Source organism: Erythrolamprus reginae, chromosome Z (assembly GCF_031021105.1).
Source record: "Erythrolamprus reginae isolate rEryReg1 chromosome Z, rEryReg1.hap1, whole genome shotgun sequence".
NCBI lineage: Eukaryota > Metazoa > Chordata > Lepidosauria > Squamata > Dipsadidae > Erythrolamprus > Erythrolamprus reginae.
Window position 1 is genome coordinate 20842835 of NC_091963.1, and position 21185 is coordinate 20864019.

At 36.7% G+C, this 21185-nt stretch overlaps 1 protein-coding gene across 1 annotated transcript in view; it reads left to right on the top strand.

The window, feature by feature from the left end:
• NRP1 (neuropilin 1) overlaps positions 1–15624 on the top strand; it is a 183983-nt gene extending 168359 nt beyond the window's left edge. The window contains 5 exon segments of the mRNA XM_070766851.1: positions 3034–3305; positions 6510–6603; positions 8356–8403; positions 10404–10664; positions 10667–15624. Of these exon segments, the coding sequence (XP_070622952.1) occupies positions 3034–3305; positions 6510–6603; positions 8356–8403; positions 10404–10664; positions 10667–10701 (710 nt within the window). The 3' untranslated portion in view covers positions 10702–15624.
• The last annotated feature ends 5561 nt before the right edge of the window (positions 15625–21185 follow it).

The window sequence follows — 21185 nt, forward strand, 5'->3', positions numbered from 1 at the left end:
GGCGGCTCACAGCACGACACAACAATTCATAACAAATCCAAATATAATTTAAAATATTTAAAAAGAACCCCATTTTGCTAACAAACACACACACAAACATACCATACATAAATTGTACATGCCCGGGGGAGGTGTTTCAATTCCCCCATGCCTGACGACAAAGGTGGGTTTTAAGGAGTTTATGGAAGGCAGGGAGAGTAGGGGCAGTTCTAATCTCTGGGGGGAGTTGGTTCCAGAGGGTCGGGGCCGCCACAGAGAAGGCTCTTCCCCTGGGGCCTGCCAACCGACATTGTATAGTTGACGGGACCCGGAGAAGGCCCACTCTGTGGGACCTAATCGGTCGCTGGGATTCGTGCGGCAGAAGGTGGTCTCGGAGATATTCTGGTCCAGTGTACGACTGTATTGGGCTGGTCCCATTACAGTTGTACCTTGTATCTGTATGTCAATTCTGCTTTGCCTTGATGAAAACAATGGTGCCATTTCAAATCCTATCCTAGAATTACTAGATGTAATTGCTGCACCTAGTTAACCTGTTGCTTTTAAGGGCATGCGTATTTTCTTAAACTTTCAAGATCACCTAACTTCAGCTACTTCTAAATATATTTTTCAGAAGCTTTGTTATCAGGTGGAAATCCTCATATAGTGAGAGTTTAGGCCTTCTAACTGCTTGTTTCTGAGGGCAAAACCCTTTTGAACAAAGGCTGACATTGTGACCCATGTTTCAATTATTCATTTTCTTTTTTCATTTATGTAGATAGTCAGAAGTACTAGCAATGAACCTTCCTTCCCCATTTCCATTCTCTACCCCATCCCCATTTTATTTAATGAGAATGACAAGGAAATTGGGCTCCTTAAATTTAGAGACAGTTCAATTGAATCTTGAGACAAGTCGGTTTAGTTTTTAAGGGATGGGGGGAAACTTTAAATACTTTGACTATGAATGGCACTGCACAAATAAACGGCATCAAATTAAGCAAAAGGCAGTTAGCTGAAATGAAGGCTGTAATAATGAGAAAAAAATTGATGCAAAGTAAAATGAAATGACTCAGTGAGAACTGACATTGAAGGGAGGTTAAAAGCCATGTTAGCCAAGGACTGACAGAATCTAAAAGGCATGCATATGTTCAGCTGTAATTAAGACAAAAAAGGCAGAGTTCTTGACCCAAAATTGCAATAATATTCTTGAAATGAAAAATATTTGAACTTTGCCATGGGTGTCTAGAGACAAGCGTGACTTGTCCTCTTAGTGAAGGGTTGGGGAAGGGGGAATTATATCTCTTAAATGAGATTTTGTTACAAACAGATATTCAATGCTTTCCACATTTCTAAACCATAACCTGAAAACAGATGCACAAGGAGTTACACAAACACACACAAACACACACACCATATACTGATGTCCCTTTTTTTTTTTTGGCTTAAGTAACTTCAACATCAAGGCGCCGCTATGTAAAAGAACAAGTCAATTGCTATTCTTGCACCTCTTTAGCTAGAATACCCATTTGACATGTTCTCTCTTGAATAGGGAAATGAATAAATGAATTGGTTGATTACCAAAGAGCTATGAAGGCTCATTCCCAAAACTGCAGTTTGGACTACAGAAAAACAGAAGTGCAGTGGAAAATCTACCCTCAGATATAGCAGCTAAATTCCATCAAATATAACTGAGCCAGAATATACACCAAGAGCAGATGAATATCTCTTTAAAGCCATGATCCCTCCTGCCTATTTCTTTCCTATCCCGACCATAGATTCTTTTGATTTGGGGCTGATGAAGGAAAAAAGGATTATGGTGGCTCAGATGGTTAGGATGCTGGGTTAGCAATCAGTAAGATGGCATCCAAGACCCACCTCTTGCTATGAGGTGGGATGAACTCCTGTCAATCACTCCAGTTCTTGCCAAACAAGCAGTTTGAAAGCATGCGATTGCAAGCACCTCTTTGGTAGGCATATAAACAGGGACACAGAAGGAGCTACCCACTGGGCATCCTTTGGCCAACGGTGATGTCTCTGGCTAATAACCCTTCCAATCCAACACAAATTCAAAGCAAAATTATGCAGCAAGTGGAAGGCTTATGTTGATGAGGATGGGATTTCTGTACTTCTCCATATGCCTGGAGTGATCTAAAGACATGAATTTGTGTTCTGGTTGCAACATTAACAATATCTTTCATGGTTTCCCTTACTTTAAAGTATAGACAAAGCTATGGCTAAAGCAGGGGTGCAATTAAGCAGGTTCTGACAGATTCTGGAGAACCAGTAGCAGAAATTTTGAGTAGTCCAGAGTAGTCCAAATACCATTTCTGGCTGGCCCCAGACTGGGGTGGGAAAGGAGATTTTGCAATATCCTTCCCCCTGGAGTGAGGACAGGATGGAGATTTTGTTGTATCCTTCCCCTGGAATGAGCTGAGAATGGGCAATTTCTTCACCCACCAAGCCACACCATGACCACCAAGCCATCCCCACCGAAACAGTAATTTTAAAAAATGGATTTCTCCACTGGGCTAAAGTATTCTTCAGTCCACATTTGGAACATTCATTTTTCAAAGTAATGTGAGAAGGAGAATTATCTGCTCTTCTTCTTGTTTAATGGAACTTCCCATTCAACAATTTACTACATCTCCGTGCAAAGAATATACTTTATGACAAATTGCATTTCAAATGTGTACATATTATATAAGTATTCTAGCATACCGCCCAAGAAATACATACAGCACAAATGAAAACTGCATGGGATGAATTGATCTGAGCGGAAACACTCTTACTATCCAGCACATTATTTCTTACGAATCTTTCCATGCTGTTACCAAAATGACACCTTACCATTTAGAAAATCAGGAATGTTTGTACCGTAGTGAATTTCAGTTTGTTGGAAGAGGAAGGCGAGACAGGCATACCCATACAAGACAAGATATTTCTCAGTCAGCTTTTCAGGAAAAAAAACCCTATTCGTATTGTAACGCTTGAAGTTTATCAGATTAAAGGGAGTCAAAACTTGGTCGTTGTGTCTAATGAAGTGTTTTGTTACAATAGGAGATGGCAATTTTATTTATTCCCAAGCTGATGAAAACCAGAAAGGCAAAATTGTCCGCCTCATCAGCCCTATCATCAACTTGCAAAATTATGCCCTTTGCATGACTTTCTGGTATCATATGTCGGGCCCTCACGTCGGCACACTAAGAATCAAACTGCGGTACCAGATCCCTAAAGAATATGATCGGGTCTTATGGACACCAAGTGGAAATCAGGGAAACTGCTGGAAGGAAGGCCGGGTTTATCTCCACAAATCTGTGAAACATTATCAGGTAGGCCAAGAAATTTAAGCATAATAGGGGACTGGGTCAATAGCATTCCATGCATTGTGCATGACTTAATCCCCATATTAAATTATCTTTCATGGGGAGAAATGCTATAGGGATAAAATAAGAACTAGAGCAACAGAGACCTGAGTTTCACTAAGATACCAATGCAGTGAGAACAGGGTCCCAGCCAAAACAAAATGGGACCCTTGAGCTTAGGTGAGTGAGATTTATTTAGAAACAGACAAAAAATAAGGTAGATCAAAAGGATAGCAGTAGTCTTCTTCTTTTCCTCCTCCTCCTCTTCCTCCCTCCTCCTTCTCCTCTTCCTCCCCTCTTTCCCATCCTTATTCTACCACATCCTTCTCCTTTTTTACTGCACTGCTGAGAATAAAAGTCAGACTTCTAAACTCCAGTTTAGAAACTAAATCTCAGTGGTAGTTGGTTAAGGATTGAGGTGGTTAAGTGAATCTCTTGCGTGTAAAACAAAAGGTCTCTTGCTATAATGATATGTAAGAATGAGTTTGGAAAGAGGGAGGGGAGATACATGCTGTCTTGGAAACAGCCAGATAAGAAAGGGCATAGCCCACAGTTGCATGATGAGCAGAAAAAGAGGTTCAGCAGGGACACACACAAAAACATACACACACACACACCACAAGTTCGTAGGCTGCAAAGGAGACAAGGTGAGATTTGTACTTTCAGACTTGCAAGATTCTGTTAACACGACCTTACAATAAAATAGAATTGGTCATGTTTCTTGTCTGATCTACCTAGAAAGGCTGACATCTGCTGATCTTCTACATTCCTTTCCATAATACATACTTCTGCTCCTTCCTTCATGCCCATTGGAGTGCTGGTGGAGGGACCCATTGCTATTGCCATAAGTCTGAATAAATTGTTTATAAGGCACATTTGCAAGTAAACATAGATCCTCAGGTTGCCCTAAATCTATAGGTTCACTACCCATGTCTTAAAAGGATCTCAGGACTGGGAAAGACCCAAGGATCTGCTGCCAATAAAGGCTGGCAACATTGATGTTTATTCCGCTTAATATGAAACAGCTTCCCAATGTGATGTTTTCCTGATGTGCTTGGGGGACAGCTTCTAGAGTTCCCAATCATGACATTCAAAAACTGTTGGCTAGAAATTCTGAGAGACTCAACAAGTCTATGAAGCACTAGATTAAAGAAGGCAGACATAATCATATCATCGTATTTAATTATATTTACACAATTTGTGTTTGGGAGAAGCAAAGTCTGAATTATTCACTCCATATTAAATATGAACTTACCATTTATATCCTGTGGCATCCAATCTAGAGGTGAATGCAGTTCTGCTCTCATTTCATTTCTTACATTGTTGGGTTTAGGAAGGAAAATCCTTTCTTTGAGCCAACTTACTTATAGTTTAATATTTTATACACAAATTTATATTATGAAAAAAGTACAGGGGTCATTGTTGGTTTTAGGAAGGAAAATCCTTTCTTTGAGCCAACTTACTTATAGTTTAATATTTTATACACAAATTTATATTATGAAAAAAGTACAGGGGTCAAAAATAAGCCAAACAGAAATACAGAATTATAGCAATAACTAAACATCTTAATATGTAAACATATTTGAAGAATCTATTTGAAGGCCACATGACAATCTCCCAAAAGAGGCTCTCCCACTGCAGGACCCTTCTTATCACCAGCACCATCCATCAGATGGTGAGGCACCTGTACTTTAATCATACCTTTCATAAGACTTTGATGTAACCATTCTGGGTATTTTCATTTGAAACTTAAAATAATTCTTCTTTCCACCATGGTTTGTAGCTCAGCTGTATATTGGGAAACCTCTTATCTTTTCCTGCTCCCACTTCCCCTTTCACTAAAGTGGTGCTGACATTGTGACTATTCCAATTCACCAAGGCCAACTCACCACAGCCAACTGACCAGGGCCAATTCACTGTGGGATAATTCGCCATGGGAAAATATCAATTTATTTATTGGTTGGTTGGTTGGTTGGTTGGTTGGAAAAGTCCGAGAACTTTTCAATACACTAATATCAAATAAATGATGGAATAGAATCATTAAAGAAAGGATGTAAAAGGAGGGACAGAATTTGAATGGCAAAAATTTAAATATTTTATTTATTTAAAATAATTAAATAGAATTGTTAAATTGTGTCACAGTGAGTTGCCAAGTGACAAGTTGGCCATGGCGAATTGTCCTACAGTGACTTGGCTGTGGCAAGTTGGCCACAGGAGTTGGTGGTAGCAAGTTATCCCACAGGAATTGGTGGTAGCAAGTTGTCCCATCCCCACTCAACATTGGGGCTCAGTAAGAGTCCACAGCTTTTATTTGTTCTTTTAATTTAAAAAAAGGGGGAGGCAAGCTCATATTTTATTTATTTATTGGATTTTTATGCCGCCTCTCTCTGAAGACTCAGGGTAGTTTACAACATATAAAAACAGTAAATTACAATAAAATTAATCCAATTAATTTAAAATTACATAGCTATCTAAAATCCCTAATTATATTAAAATCAATCATACCCATTCGTACAGCAGTCATACAATCATTCAATGGCCAGGGGCTAAGATCTAATCGGCCCAAGCCTGACAACATAAATGAGTCTTAAGAGTCTTACGAAAGGTCCTGCAGGTATTTTTAGTAAATAAAATAATGTGTGAGAATTGTTCAGTGTTATCTTCACACTCAGAAAAAAATAATACAGGAAAATTAAGTTGGCATTGCAAAAAGCATCCCAGATCACTAAGGAAAGGAATGGACAACCTCACTTTGTTTTCTGGTAAATCCCATAGCAGCCATTTTGAGAGAATATCCCTCTAAAATGCCCACAATCCCAAACAATTGTTTAATCTACCACATGATAACAGAATTAAATAAAAGGAAACATGTTCCTTATTAGCTACTTCTGTAAAAAAATGTCAATATCAGTTTTGTTGGGAATATGCAAACCTGCAAAGATTATATTATAACGTATGGATGTCTGAATGCTGATTTACCTCATAATAATACAATCTGTTTTACATAAAGAACTGTTTCTTCATAAAGTGATACTTTCACATGATATCCTGAGTCTTGATAGATAACAGAAGATCGGTCTCTTCAATGTATGCTTGTTTAAAAATTCAATGAGTAGCCTTTGTTCTGCCCATTAGAGTTTTAAATAGCAAAATGTAATTTATTTTTATCAGGTAATGGTGGAAGGAGAAATTGGAATGGGAAATGGAGGAATTGCAGTCGATGACATTAACTTTGACAGCCACATATCACCGGAAGAATGCCGAAGTAAGTATTACTTGGTAGTAAATATAAAATTTACCATACAGAATACTGGATTCTACTGGTGATTGTTATTGTTGTTATTACATTTTTATTTCCACCTTTTTAGTAAATATTCAAGGCAGAGATTCTACCTATATACAACATAAAGGTTATAGCAATATTTGTTAACAAATTTTGGATCCTATAGGTCAATAGTTGATTTATTTTTACCTACCATGTGTTTTCATATTTCTTTGCTGAATAAATTACCTCAAGAGCTTAGTCCTGGGCAAAAATAGGTGATTTCAGTGAGCTTAAATATGCTTGATTTGAATAGTTTAAGCTTGAGTAAGCTTCATAGCTGATCTGGAGTGTGGGACACCCTAACTAAGTCTGCTTAAACTAGAAATAGGTTCAATTCAATTCAATTTATTAGATTTGTATGCCGCCCCTCTCCGAAGACTCAAAGGTTGGTTGATCCTTCATAAAAGTAGCTATAGTTATAACCAGTGTTCCCTCTAATTTTTTTTTGGGGGGGGCGGAAAAGTATAGTGTCTGAGCGGCAGTCCCTTCATGACTGGGCGGCACAGAAATAATAAATAAATAAACAAACAAACAAACAAACAAACAAATAAACAAATAAAAAACCCACCCTGTTTTGCCTCAGAGAATTTCAAAATAAAATCCTGTACTGTGTGTCTATAACAGTGAGCTCATAATAGGGCAACTCTATCAATATCAAAATGCCACTTAAATAGTTGAGCTAGTTTCAAACTAGATTTTGATTTTCTTTCTCTCTTCCTTACTCCCATTCTTTTTCTTTTTCTTTTTCTTCCTCTCTTTTTTCTATCTGTTTCTCTCTCTTCCTCTCTCTCTCCTTCCCTCTCACTCTTTCCCTCTCGGCTTCTGGGCAGGTTTGGAAAACTCTGAGTTGATGATGATTTTTAAGTGAGCGATTGCTCACTGCTCAGCTTAGAGGGAACTATGGCTGTAACCCTATAATATTTATGCCAATCCCAGGATGGACTACAACAGCGGTTCTCAACCTTTTCTTCACTATGTACTCCCTTTAAATAGCTTCTTTGGCACAGACCCCCAAGATTTAATTCAAGATTTAAATCATAACATTTCTTCAAATCTTCCAAGAAGTCTGCAGACCAGAGGTTTACAACCATTGAACAACAATAAAGCCATCCAACACTACAAAAATTAAAAAACAATTAAAAATACAGTTGAAAGCTTCAAAATAGTTTAGCCTTAAAGGGCTGAGTGAATGATATTAAACCTACTATAAGTAACCTACTTACCTATAGGCTAATTTTGGAATTAATTTCACATGTTTTTGGTCATTCAGGTCACAGTCTTGTCAAATAAGAGTTTAAACAGCAGGTTTCTGTTCTAATATCCTTATATATTCACTGCAGTTAATATAATTATTTTTCATGGCTAAAGGATACTTATGACTGATTAATAGCATCGGTTTTCACGATTATAAATGCAATGAATGAAACATGCTAATTTTATATGTGGATTTTCATTTCTGTGAGACAAAAAATCCCCTGCTGATAGCACTAAAACTGTGCCATGCTATGGTAGAGAGAGGGCTTTTTTCTTCTTTGCTAATTTTGGAAAAATCAGGTTAATGAACAATTCCATCAAACCAACATAATCATGCTTAGAAAAGGAAGGAAAATTCTCAGTATCATTATTGGCAGCATGATAACCCGTCAGTATTTGTCATTATAATAATCAATGTCAATTTTTTTTTCCTTTCAGAATCTAATGGTGCAGGGAATGAAATAGAGCCAGTTATTAATCAAACAGGTAAAATATATTTTTTAATTTTAAAAAATCAACTTGATTTTTATGTGAATCTTAGTGACATTTGAGTTTATTCTAATTTATATAGATGATTGATTCTGCCATTAACTTGGTGTTGTGTCTTAGCAATCATATTTTTTTCATGACATAATCTTGCTGCTTCAGCTCGTCCAATGGTATATGCATTATCACTGCAAGTAGGTCCATCCACCTTATATAGGTGACTCAGTCTACTACAGCTATACAGTATTAAGTAATACAGTTATTACTAGCATGCTTGTTTGCCTATAACACTCAATACTGTTTACAGGTTTTTGCATTTTTTTTACATGAGAGGAATAAATGTAGATAATATAATAACCAATGTAACCTACAATATACGTTTTTTAAGAGGATTATGTCAAATTCATCAATAGCCATTGCTTACATTGTTTTTACTAAAATAGCCATGTTGAAATATCTAATGGGATTTGGGGATTCTCAGTCATTCAGGTCATAGTTGTCCAAAGATGTTTTTTTCAAAAGGCAACTGGACTTTATTTTTCATTGAAGATGTTTCACTTCTCATCCGACAAGTTTCTTCAGTTCTCATCCTAGAACTTCTTCAGAATTGAAACTTCTTGGGTGAAAAGTGAAATATCTTTAGTTGCCTTTTTGAAAAAGTTCAATTTCCTTTTGAAACAGCACTTTTGGGATAGCTATGTTCAAACATATCAACAGTTGCATTAATAGAATGCATTGTAGTGACAAATCAAAGAAGTATTTTCCTTACCACTGGGCTGGAGAGTGGTTCTAATCATTTTAATTCAAACTGTTTATTCTTCAGGAAAAAAACATTAGAGAATCTAATTGCAATCTCTTCAGCCGTCCCATAATTGCATTTGAGTAAAGGGGGGACAAAAGATGATGTAAAACAAAGCTTCCTATCATGTACTTAAAAGTCTCCTAAATCATTTATGCAGAAGATTCAAAGGATCTCAAGACCATTGCTCCATCACCTAGAATTGGAATTCTTTAGCCTGAAAATACTGAACATCTGATATCAATTGCTAGTTCCGAAGCCTTTAGAACAAGAACTATTTCAAAGCCATCTCTGCAAGCAAATAGGGGCAAACATCTGGTAAAATTTGTGGAAGGAAGGAAGGGAAGGAAGGAAGGAAGGAAGGAAGGAAGGAAGGAAGGAAGGAAGGAAGGAAGGAAGGAAGGACTCCATCTATTTTTGGCTTATTACTCAGGGGATGCATATCTTAATAGATGTTCACGCTTACATTAGAAGTAGATGGGATTTTTATATAAATTTCTTTACATTGATGCAGTACTGAAATCAAATATGCATGGGGGAATATTGCTCTAAAACTGTTTTTTTAAAAAAATATTTTGACTTACTCTCGGAGCATTTAAGAATTTATTATCAAAATATTTATTGGTGATCTTTTGACCTTACTTTGGAAAGTTAGGCTACTTTGGCAGAAAGGCTATTGCTTGGATTATACATTGTTCCATAATTCTGAAGTTTCTCCTATGATCTATATTTCCAAGTCTAAAATGACACATGAAGATGGCTAAAAGAGATTAATTTAAAACAAACCAGGAAGGGCTGCATTTTGCTGGATAAATTACTGTATACTGAAGGAAAAGATATTCTTATGGGGAGCAAATTCAATTTCACAAAATCAAATGTAGAGGAGAGTTTTTACAATGCTGTATTCTCAGCTGCTATATAATATGAATTTTACCTACTTTCTGTGTCTTGTAACAGGACAAAGGGAAAGATTTTTTGTTTTCATTTTGGAAACAGAAAAAAATATTTTTCTGTTTCCATTGAGTGGAAACTGGAGGTGAAGAATTTTCTACAACCTAATCCATAACGCCTCTTCTAGTACAGATGTAAAATGTAAAAAAGCAAAACCAAAAGTCTTCTTTTATTTCTTACTGGGCCCTATTTACCTAGCTTGGGCTATGCTGCTACCCCATGATTTCTGTGTCTCTTTGTTCTTCTGTAGGATTTACTCCTGATTTCCGTGAAAATGGGGAGCCTTATAATGACAACATCTCCCGAAAGCCAGGCAATGTGCTGAAAACCCTTGACCCTATTCTTATCACCATCATCGCTATGAGCGCCCTTGGTGTGCTCTTGGGCGCCATCTGTGGGGTCATTCTGTACTGCGCCTGTTGGCACAACGGGATGTCCGATAGAAACTTATCTGCACTGGAGAACTACAACTTCGAACTTGTGGATGGTGTCAAATTAAAAAAAGATAAACTGAACACACAGAATACATATTCAGAAGCATGAGGTAGAGGAGGAGGAGCTCAAACATTTCAAACAATTGAGACAGAAAGACTTATAGATCTCCCTTTTCTGTACAGGCTGAAAACTGCGTTGAAGACGCTGAGCCAAGCTTTTCTCAGGAGCTTCAGTGGGTGTACCAGATATTCTAAGACATGGACAACAATCTGTGTTAAACAATCTGAATCATGTACAGTCTACTTCTGTTTCTCTTTTAATTTGAACTATTCAAATGCTGGTGTTGAGACCAAGTATGATTGACTTAAGAGGGGTATTCTGTTTTGGTTCTGCCTTTTGTTCCCCTCTTCTTTCTTCTTCCCTTAGCCCCTCCATTCTTTGTTTTCTTTCCTTCTGTCTCCCCTCCCCACCCTGGGCCCATAAGTACTTTTTTTTTTTTACTGTGCAAAAATCCAAGATGCTGTCAAAACATGTAATTCGGCAGGAGTCCATTGGATGGACATCCTGTTTGTAGCTGAGTGCCCAGAAGGAAGAACATCAGAGTAACAGCAATTTAATGGATTCCTGATACTGTATTTGTGTATAATTGCTTGTGTCGTGCATAGGCAAAGGAGGATTAGCGTGTTTGTTTTTTGGGGGGTGGGGAAGTACTGTATGGTCAGTACTGATATAGTGTGTCAACTCTGTTAACCAAGCAATACGGTCAGAATTTATTGGTGTTTCTCAGTGTTGTACTCCACCTTTGTGCTTGTGAATTCCATACAAGAGATATGTGCCATCACCTGCGAAAAGTTGGCAAACCAGGCATCATGCATTGAATTATTGAATTGGAATGAAAAAAATAGCAAAAGTCCTTGGCACTGGCTCGTTTATGTCTTCTCAAGTGCCTTTTTGTTGTATTGCTCATCATTGCTTTTTCATCAATTCCTTCTTTATGTCTCCATCCTTCTCTCTCTCTCTCTCTCTCTCTCTCTCTCTCTCTCTCTCTCTCTTTCTCTTCCTTGCCATTTTCTTTCCTAAGAGCCACAGATTAACAATAAATTATATTTTGGCATAAGCAAAACCTTAGGAAGGCAAGAGCTAGCAAAATTTTGGCAACTTGTAGCTAATTCCTTCTCTACCTATTTTTTTCAATTTCATGTTGCTGAATCTCCCTTTTCTTAAAACCTGCAGCTTTGCTCCTGTCCTTCTATCTTTTATTGTTCTTTCATACAGAATGTATTTTTCCAACATAAGGCCTCTTCGTCTTTTGCTTTTCCCCTCTTTTGTCTCTGAATAGATTGTTAGATAAGCATTTGCCATTGCCAAGGTAAGGAAAATGCAGCTCTAATTTGCTGGTAATGGAAAAAAAAAAAAAGAGGAATTTTTTACATTTTTGTCTTTCTTTTATTGTTGTGTTTTAAAATAAGGGATATGTCTTAATGTTACCTTCCAGAGTTGATCTTTGGGTTTCTTTGTAGCAGCATTAACTGACGTTATCTTTGTTTTTCTCTCTCCTTTAGTAAGCCATGAAGTAAGTCTTTTAATTCTGTCCAAGATGTTCATATAAATCGATGGCAATGAGAATTTGTTGTTGATGTTGAAGAGCAAAGAGTGTTTTTCCCATCCATATTCTAGCTATCCAATTTAAGGGGTAATTGTTTCTGCGCAGGACTCATTCATGCTAATGTAGAGGCATACTAATATTGCTACAAGTAGTAATGCATTGACTTCGCTAATAATGGATTTGCTTTACATTGTATAACATATCCTAAACTGGATTTAAAATGAGTACTGTTAACATTCTAATGAGAAGGAATTGGGGGCCTTGTGCTCTTTCCATTTGTTTAACAGTAGCCATGTTTTAAGATTTTAGTGAATCTCCAAAAGACAGTTAACTCTTAAAATTTTTAAATCATAACAAGCATTCAGGGCACCATAAACTGATTTTGTCACATTGTTTTATGTGGTATTCAAATGCACCTTTGATTAAAAACAGCTGGTGTTCACCACACCAGAGCAAAAATTTAACAACTCTGCTCTCCTTGTAAATATGAGTTATCATCCAAAGAAGGTTTATTAAAGTAAAATATCTACCATGGGGAAAAAAAATCACAGTGACAAAAGAGTATATGAATCAATTGTTTAGTTATCCAATTTACACTGTAATTAAATGCTCTACTAGTTAATTATCCCAAAGAAAAGATCAAATGCAAATAATTTTTACTGCACTTCTTTCATGTATATTTAGTTGCATCATGTATTATGGACTCTATGTCAATAATAACATAGGCATCTTATGATCTGTGACAAAAGTGCATACAAACATTATTTAAGAGGGGCAGATTTCATTGCAAAAGCATGTACTTTCTAGAACTCAAAAAGTAACAGATACAATGTTAATACTGGTATGGAAAAAAGGATTTTTAACTATTTGTGCACATGTGAATTTCCTATAAATCAGACTTCATGTAATCCTCAATTTATGACTACAATTGAGCCAAAAATTTCTGTTGTTATGTGAGACATTTGTTAAGTGAGTTTTGTCTCATTTTATGATATTTCTTGCCATAGTTGTTAAGTGAATCACTGCAGTTGATAAGTTAACAACATGATTGTTAAGTGAATTGGTTTCCCCATTGACTTTACTAGTCAGAAGGTCACCAAAGGTGATTACATGGCCTTGGGACACAGCCACCATCATAAATATGAACCAGGGATCTGAATTTTGATCACATCAGTATGAGGATGCACCTCTCCGAGTCTTCAGAGAGGGGCGGCATACAAATCTAATAAATTGAATTGAATTGAAAGACCGTAACTGTGAAAAACGGTCATAATTCCCATTTTTCAGTGCTGTTATAACTTTGAACAGGCACTAAATGAGTTGTTATAAGTCGAGGACTACCTGTGTTGGCTGTGTAACTTGGTATTGACTATTATAGTGGGCAGCAATTTCCAGGATTTCTCAAATTGAGTCTCATCTTTTTTCATTCACTTGTATGAAATGTTTTTTTAAACTAGATATGCTGGTGACTGAATTTATGTATGTAAAGATGTGCTCTAACATTTTATTACCATTCAATATCATCAATTCATTATTCAACTCTTCAGTTACTTTCAGTCTATTCTGTAAAAATCCTCTTTACTGAAAAACCATTATATTTAAGTTGATACCGGATAATATAAAAGCTGCATCATTGATTCAAGCATATGAATAGTCACATTATGCTACTTTAAAACAGCTGAAAAGCATACATGATTTTGAACTATCCCTATCACCATTCCTGAGCTGAGTACAATCCATACCATCACTATGTATGCTAACACAAACAAATGTGTTAGCTAGGCATTGTACAGAACCCAGAGTAAGCATTTTCATTATTTTGGGGGAACTAGTGACTGCCCTATTGTTGGATTACAATTTTTGTTAACCTGAATTAATTAGACTAATGATGTTGTACTGCGGGGCTGTCAAACTCGGGGCTGTGGGCCGATTCTGGGGCTGGTTTTGAGATGCCCCACTGGCAGCCAAAATAAGGAGTTGTGCATAGATCCCTACACCTTTTTTTGGCCAGCAGAGAATTGCAGGAGTCTGTTCAGGGCAAAAATGGGGCATGGGGGGTATGCACTGCCCCCCACCCCTTTTTGGCCAGCAAAATGCTGCAGGAAGCATCCATCCTGTCTCTCCGCTCTGACCAGCCATGGGAGAAAACTACAATGCTGACTGGGTCCTCAAAGAAATCAGTTTGACACCCTATTGTAGTTCAACTTTCAGATGACAACAGGTAACAGCTCCCACATTCTTAAATTAATGATGCAGTCCTATTAATCGTTATTCCCAATATGTCCCACGCTATTCAGCAAGATTTAAGTAAAATACCATCCAGTTGCATACTTTTATAAAGAATGCAAACACAAACATTGTCCCCTGATAATATAAATATCATAGCATTGACCAGGCCCTGCATATAGCTTTTATTTTTCACCTTCTACCTAAAAGGAAAATCGCATTCCTGAAACTCTAGGCTAATTTTAAATTATTCGACTTGGTTTAAATGGCAGTGGGGTTAGTTGTTTTCTTGTCATTGGAATAGGTAAGGTTTGGCCACCCAATCCACCTGATCTCAGTACTGTGCATCGTCCATTAGTTTCAAAATATGGTAATTAGCGAGGTAGGTAAGACAAAAGAATAGCCCATTGCAAACTTTCATTTTGTAATTTCTTCCTAATGCTTACTCTCTGTGCAAACAAGAATCTGTGACCAGGCCTCTGGTAATTGTAGTACTATAACTTCATAGAAAGCAAAGTTCAGAATGTATAAGGGTTTTTTTAGTACTGAGCAAATATGCCAGGGTAGATATATGAATTAGCCAAATTGCTAATAGTATGAGCAAAGTAAGTAAACCCCAATAATGTAGCTGTTTAATCCTGGAGCAGAACACTGGGTTCTGATGTTGTCAAACAGAAATTGAATGAAACCTGCCCTTCAGAAAAACAAAACAAAACAAGACATGATACTGCAACTTTAAATGAAAAAAAAAATCTTGCACTGAAAAATATATTTAAGAATTATATGTTTATAAAGTTATTAATTTGTAAAGGCAGTGTTACAAAATGTTCAGTTTATATTGTTTTAGATTGTTTCATAATTTTGAAAGTGTAAAATAACATATTTTTTTCTTTATCAAAAAAAACCTATAACATTTCTTCTGTAGTAAAATGATTTCATTTTACTGGTATATGATTGCTTCATGTTTTGTATCATTATAAATTTTGTGCAAATTTTTTTACAGAATTTTTTTTATTTTCTATGACAATATGACACTTTTAAATTGTTATTTCAAAATGAACAGCAAAGCCTTAACTTTAAATGACGTTTGTATTCTCGGACACTGAGTAGCATTAAAAAAAAAGGATTGAATTGTAATTTAAATTTGCAGACAATGACTACTACATTCCAAAGAAACAGTTGAATTAAACATTTTCATAAAATACCCATACATTCATGACTTTTATTATTCTTACAGCTCTGTCAATTAAAGAAGAAACACAATTTTTAAGAAACACAATAGTAATACATATACAGTGATACCTTGTCTTACGAACTTAATTGGTTCCGGGACGAGGTTTGTAAGGTAAAAAGTTTGTAAGATGAAATAATATTTCCCATAGGAATCAATGGAAAAGCGATTAATGCGTGCAAGCCCAAAACTCACCTCTTTTACCAGCTGAAGCGCCTGTTGTTCAGCTTCTGGGATTCCCCTGAGGCTCCCCTCCATGGGAAAACCCACCTCCGGACTTCCGTGTTTTTATGATGCTGCAGGAGAATCCCATCAGGGGAATCCCAGCAGCACAAAAATGGGTGCTTCGCTGGCAACGGAAGTCCAGAGGTGGGGTTTCCAGCAAGGGGAGCCTCAGTGAAATTGCAGCATCGCAAAAAACACAGAAGTCCTCAAAACCCCACCTCTTCCATTGCCAGCGAAGTGCCCATTTTTGCGCTGCTGGGATTCCCCTGCAACATTGCAAAATCACAGAAGTCCAAAGGTGGTGTTTCCCATGGAGGGGAACCTCAGGGGAATCCCAGCAGCATAAAAAGGGTGCTTCACTAGCAACAGAAGTCCGGAGATGGGGCATCCCAGTGGCGGTGGCTTGGGCTTGTAAGGTGAAAATAGTTTGGAAGAAGAGGCAAAAAAATCTTAAACCCCAGGTTTGTATCTCGAAAAGTTTGTATGACGAGGGGTTTGTAAGATGAGGTATCACTGTACTGCATACCCTAAACCTGCTGGCAATGAATATCACATTCAAAATTTACATTCAGGATTTTCAAAATATTCCACAACACATCACAGGACTATCATTAGTTATCAGATATTGAGGTCAAAATTCTTCATTGAAGTTCAGTTAAATTGGGATTTTTGCAGTGATAACAGATACATTTTAAAAACATCTCTCACAAAATGTTTTCCAGGAGTAAAAAAAAAATATTGTTCCAAAATGGTTGCCATCATATCACTCGGCAGATATCTTACTTATGTTTTTGTTAAGTTTGTGGGTATTTTCAAATAATGCAGCCACCCATGAATATCAATTTATGACCAGGAAAAATTATGATAAAGAAAAATCTGGCTCTTTAGTTTCAGCCTTCTATGTTTTGGTTAAAAAAAATAATAAATTACCATTAGGTAGGCCAGGGAGCGCGATGAATGACAATGAAGATTGGTAGCCACATTGGTACCACACTGTTTAATTCTAACTTAGTGGATTAACTGCTAAGTGAATCAATCACAGAAGTAGGACATCAAAGGAAGAAGAGTACCACAGAATTCTTTCTCCTACGTATCATGCCCCTAACTTATTTTGCTTTACCATCTTTGGTAGAGTGTTAAAAAAATTAAAAATATGATTAAAAATAGTTTTTAATAAAGTTTTGCATTTGCATTTTCCCTTTATAATTTTTTTTAAATTAAATATGCATTTAAACTGTTGAAAATTCGCTTACTTTGTTGTTGTCCTGATAATAGTAAATAATGTGTTTATATTGCTTACTGCTATTTAGTGTTAATAAAGTTTTTAAAATGGTATTTACTTATTTATATAGTTGTGGGGAATAGCCTGGAACAAAACTGAATTTTTAAACTTTTATTTCACATTCAGTACATTAACACTTAATGAGTCTTAATATTTTGTCAGTCAAGCAATGGAAACACTGAGCAGAGTTATTGTTGGGCTGTGCCTTAAGGATTCTCTAGCTGTATTCTAGATCTGCCTGGATCTCTGAAAAACAGAACACTGTCATCGCTATACATTCTTTGATCGGGCAGTCTAGATAAACAATAGATTTGACAAGGAAAGAGGTAGCAGATTGACAAATGAAGAAAATAGTGACCAGGTAACATGAGAGCAACATGCTCAAAATCAGGTCAGATATTAACTAGTGTTTCTTTATAAATTTTAACAGATTTACACGGAATCTATGCTTTCCACATCTTTATTTCCACTTGGTATCATTTTTGCCACAAAGTTTAATCCACATTATTTATCCAACAAAAAGGAATATGGCGCTACCACTTCAAATCAGAAACTCTGTGGTCTCAATTCATTGTTTTATACCTATAAATTCATTATGATAGTCAATTTATATTAAATTAAAAACAGCTCCAGTTCAAATATCTGATTTTTCCCCCTTTATGATAGGGTATTCAAAGCTACATCTTTAAATCTTCCAAAAAACACCCCTTTTCAAACTTTTTTCTTCTTCACAGTTTTAACATGTTTAACCCGCCACTAATCCTTAGCTTCCTTATTTCTCTCCATTTTTTCCCCCTTGTAGATTATTTTCAAAAACAAACGGGTTTTTTTTTTTGTCCCAGATCACAATTCAATCACTTTTCCTCCTAAACAGTCTTGTTGATTCTGGTTCTCCTTCAGTTTCATGGCAGCCATGTTGGCTGCCGCAGCTTCTCATTGTCAGCTAGGGGCTTGCCAGCCCAGGAATGGTAGATGCAGCTCCCCTCTTCCCTCCTGGTGGTCCCCTTTGCTTTGTCCTTTTCTATGGGGGGGCTTAGATACAAATTTGGATCCTCCAGCGAGATTCACATGGAATTTAAATGGCTGTATTAAATATGGAACTGCAGTATTATTCTCTGGTCACTACTCCATGGAAAATGGATGAACTGGGTTTGGCCCTCATGAAACCTGCAAGTGCAGCAGCCAAACTAGTTCAAATCAAAGACCCATTTCTTCCAGTAATCTAACCCTGCAGTTAAAATCAAAGGTCTATGGAAGGACACAATTCTAATAGTGTCTCCAGCTAAATGTTATATGGAATCATCCTTTGCCATCCAAAGATTTGCATTTTTAGAATGATTCTGGAGGAGAAGTGACAGTGTCTCCTTAGTTTTGGCACCTTAGCCTATGCCTTTCATTACTTTTAACAATGACATAAACACTACCATGTAATACCACATCCACATAGGATTGATCAATTGTGCAAAAACTTTATTCAACATTGGATTAAACTGGGGAGACCCAAATTCAACTTTAATTCAACCATAGAATTTCTAGATCAGGGGTATTAAACATTAAACATAAGGCCTGTAAGCTGCATCTGGCCACAGGATGCTTAAATCCGGCCCATGGGGCCAACCTGGAAATAGCAAAGGATCAACTTATATTGCTTCTGCTAGTGCTCCCCTGCCCGTGGCCGGTTTTTTGCCGGGCCTTCATTCTGCTCTCAAATTTCCTGGGAAATTTTTCCGGGCTCGGGTTCTTAAGTAGAAAATGGTTCTTAAGAAGAGGCAAAAAAATCTTGAACTTGGTGATTTGCACCACGCAAATCCTGTAATAATGGTTACTAAGACATTCTGGTCCAACCAGCACACCTACCTATCTGCCTCATATTCTGGGTCGTTCCATGCACAGCACTCCTGGGGACATGACTAATTATTCATAATTACTCAACGAATATCCTGTTCCAACTGGTGTCCCATGATGTAGTCCCTCCCGAGAAATCCTCTATCCTTCAGCATAAAGCATGGCAGTTCTTATCTAGAAAAGTTCTTAAGTAGAGGCATTCTTAGGTAGAGGTACCACTGTGTTATGTGGGAACAATTCAATGTGGAGCACAAAACATCCAGATAAATTTAAATAGAAGTAGTCCCCATTTAGCATCTTCAGTTAAGACTGGCAACTTAATTAGTAAGTGAATCATCTGCTAAGTGAAACCATAACTTATTCTTATAATCTTGCATTAGCTTTCCTTTCTTTACAGACTTGTAAACCATAAAAAATGAAGATAACTTATAATATTACTTTTTTATTATCATTGTGAACAAACACTAAATAGGTAAGTTGCTACATGACTAATTTAAGGATCTTTATGGACTCACCTACTTTAACTATAACAAAAAAAACCTTGATGTTTGATATTCTGTAAAGCAGTATTTCAATCTTGGTAATTTTCAGATGTCTGGACTTCAATTCCAGACTGCCTGGAGAATTCTGGGAATCTACACATCTTGTTGCCAAGACAAAAAAACTGCCCTAGACAGATAACTAAAAAAATAGACCACTGTAATTAACTATTATAGATAACCAAAGGCATCGAGTTCAATAGATGGGGAGAAAGTAAGCTTTAACTAATCATGGCTCCATAAGTTAGCAAATTATTAGGTACAATGAAAGGATCTAGCAATTATCAGTGTAAAATGAATTTGCTGGATTGCTAGAATCAAAAATCATTCATATGAATAAATTTAGCACTTACAAGATAATCAAAACTAAGCCTAGAATTGTGAGAGGCAGGGAAAATGAAGATTCTTTTTAATGGGAAATTAGAAATCAGAAAGATGAGGACGATTTGACAAATTAGCACCCAAATGACAAAACTAGCAGGAAAGTCAAAATTATAAACTCAATGTTAAAGGGATAATCTATTATTTAATTGAATTTTAATTTTTGAATAGGAAAGCTCATCATGCCAGCCTTTCAAGTAGCATGAACTACTCTCAAGAAAACCTCAGTTTTTCATATGTTTCTTTTTTGGAATATTGTAGAAGAAACATTAGCATTAAATAAGATAACTTAAATACAGAGCATTTAAACAAAGGAAAGAATTGTGGAAAATAAAGAGAAAAGATGGATTTCGATTCATAGCACCAGTAGGCAAGACAAGAGTCAGTGGATGGAAATTGAACAAACAGAAAAGCAACCTAGAAGTAAGGAGAAAATTTCCGATAGTAAGAACAATCTATTGTGGAACAACTTGCCTTCAGAAGTTGTGGGTGTTCCAACATTGAAGGCTTTTAAGAATAGACTGGACAGCTATTTATCTAAAATGGTATAGGATCTCCTGTTTGACCAGTGAAGGGCTACCAAAAATTTTAATACCACACTGTGGGTGTGGCTTATACAGCACGCCCTGCATTTTCTATTAGTTATTTATTATTATTATTATTATTATTATTATTATTATTATGTCAATACAACTCAGCAAACAAGATCACTATGCTGGATTTTGTATTTCATCACCAGTCAGGCGCTTCCCAAGCACCTATGACTGCGTGATGCAGCGGTGAATTATGTTTGCCGATCCCAGTAAAGCGGCCTTTTGCAATTGAAAGATGGAGATTTTGTCAGTTCCGATGGTTTTCAAATGTCCGCTGAGATCCTTTGGCACTGCGCCCAGCGTGCCAAGTACCACTGGGACCACTTTTACTGGCTTGTGCCAGAGTAGTTGCAGCTTGATTTTTAGATCTTCGTATTTCACTAATTTCTCTAGCTGCTTCTCCTCAATTCTGCTGTCTCCTGGGATTGTGATGTCGATGATCCATACTTCTTGTTGTTGTTGTTGTTGTTGTTATTAAATTAGATTTTTATGCCAACCATCTCCAACGACTCGGGGCAGCTCACAGAGTAGATACAAACATAAGCAAGTAGCACAAATCTAATAATTTAAAATACAGCTAAAAACCCTAATGTAATACGCAATCATACAGTTCAATCACACCATACATTACATTTATGGGTCAGAGTGGCAAGGTCTAATTGCCCCAAG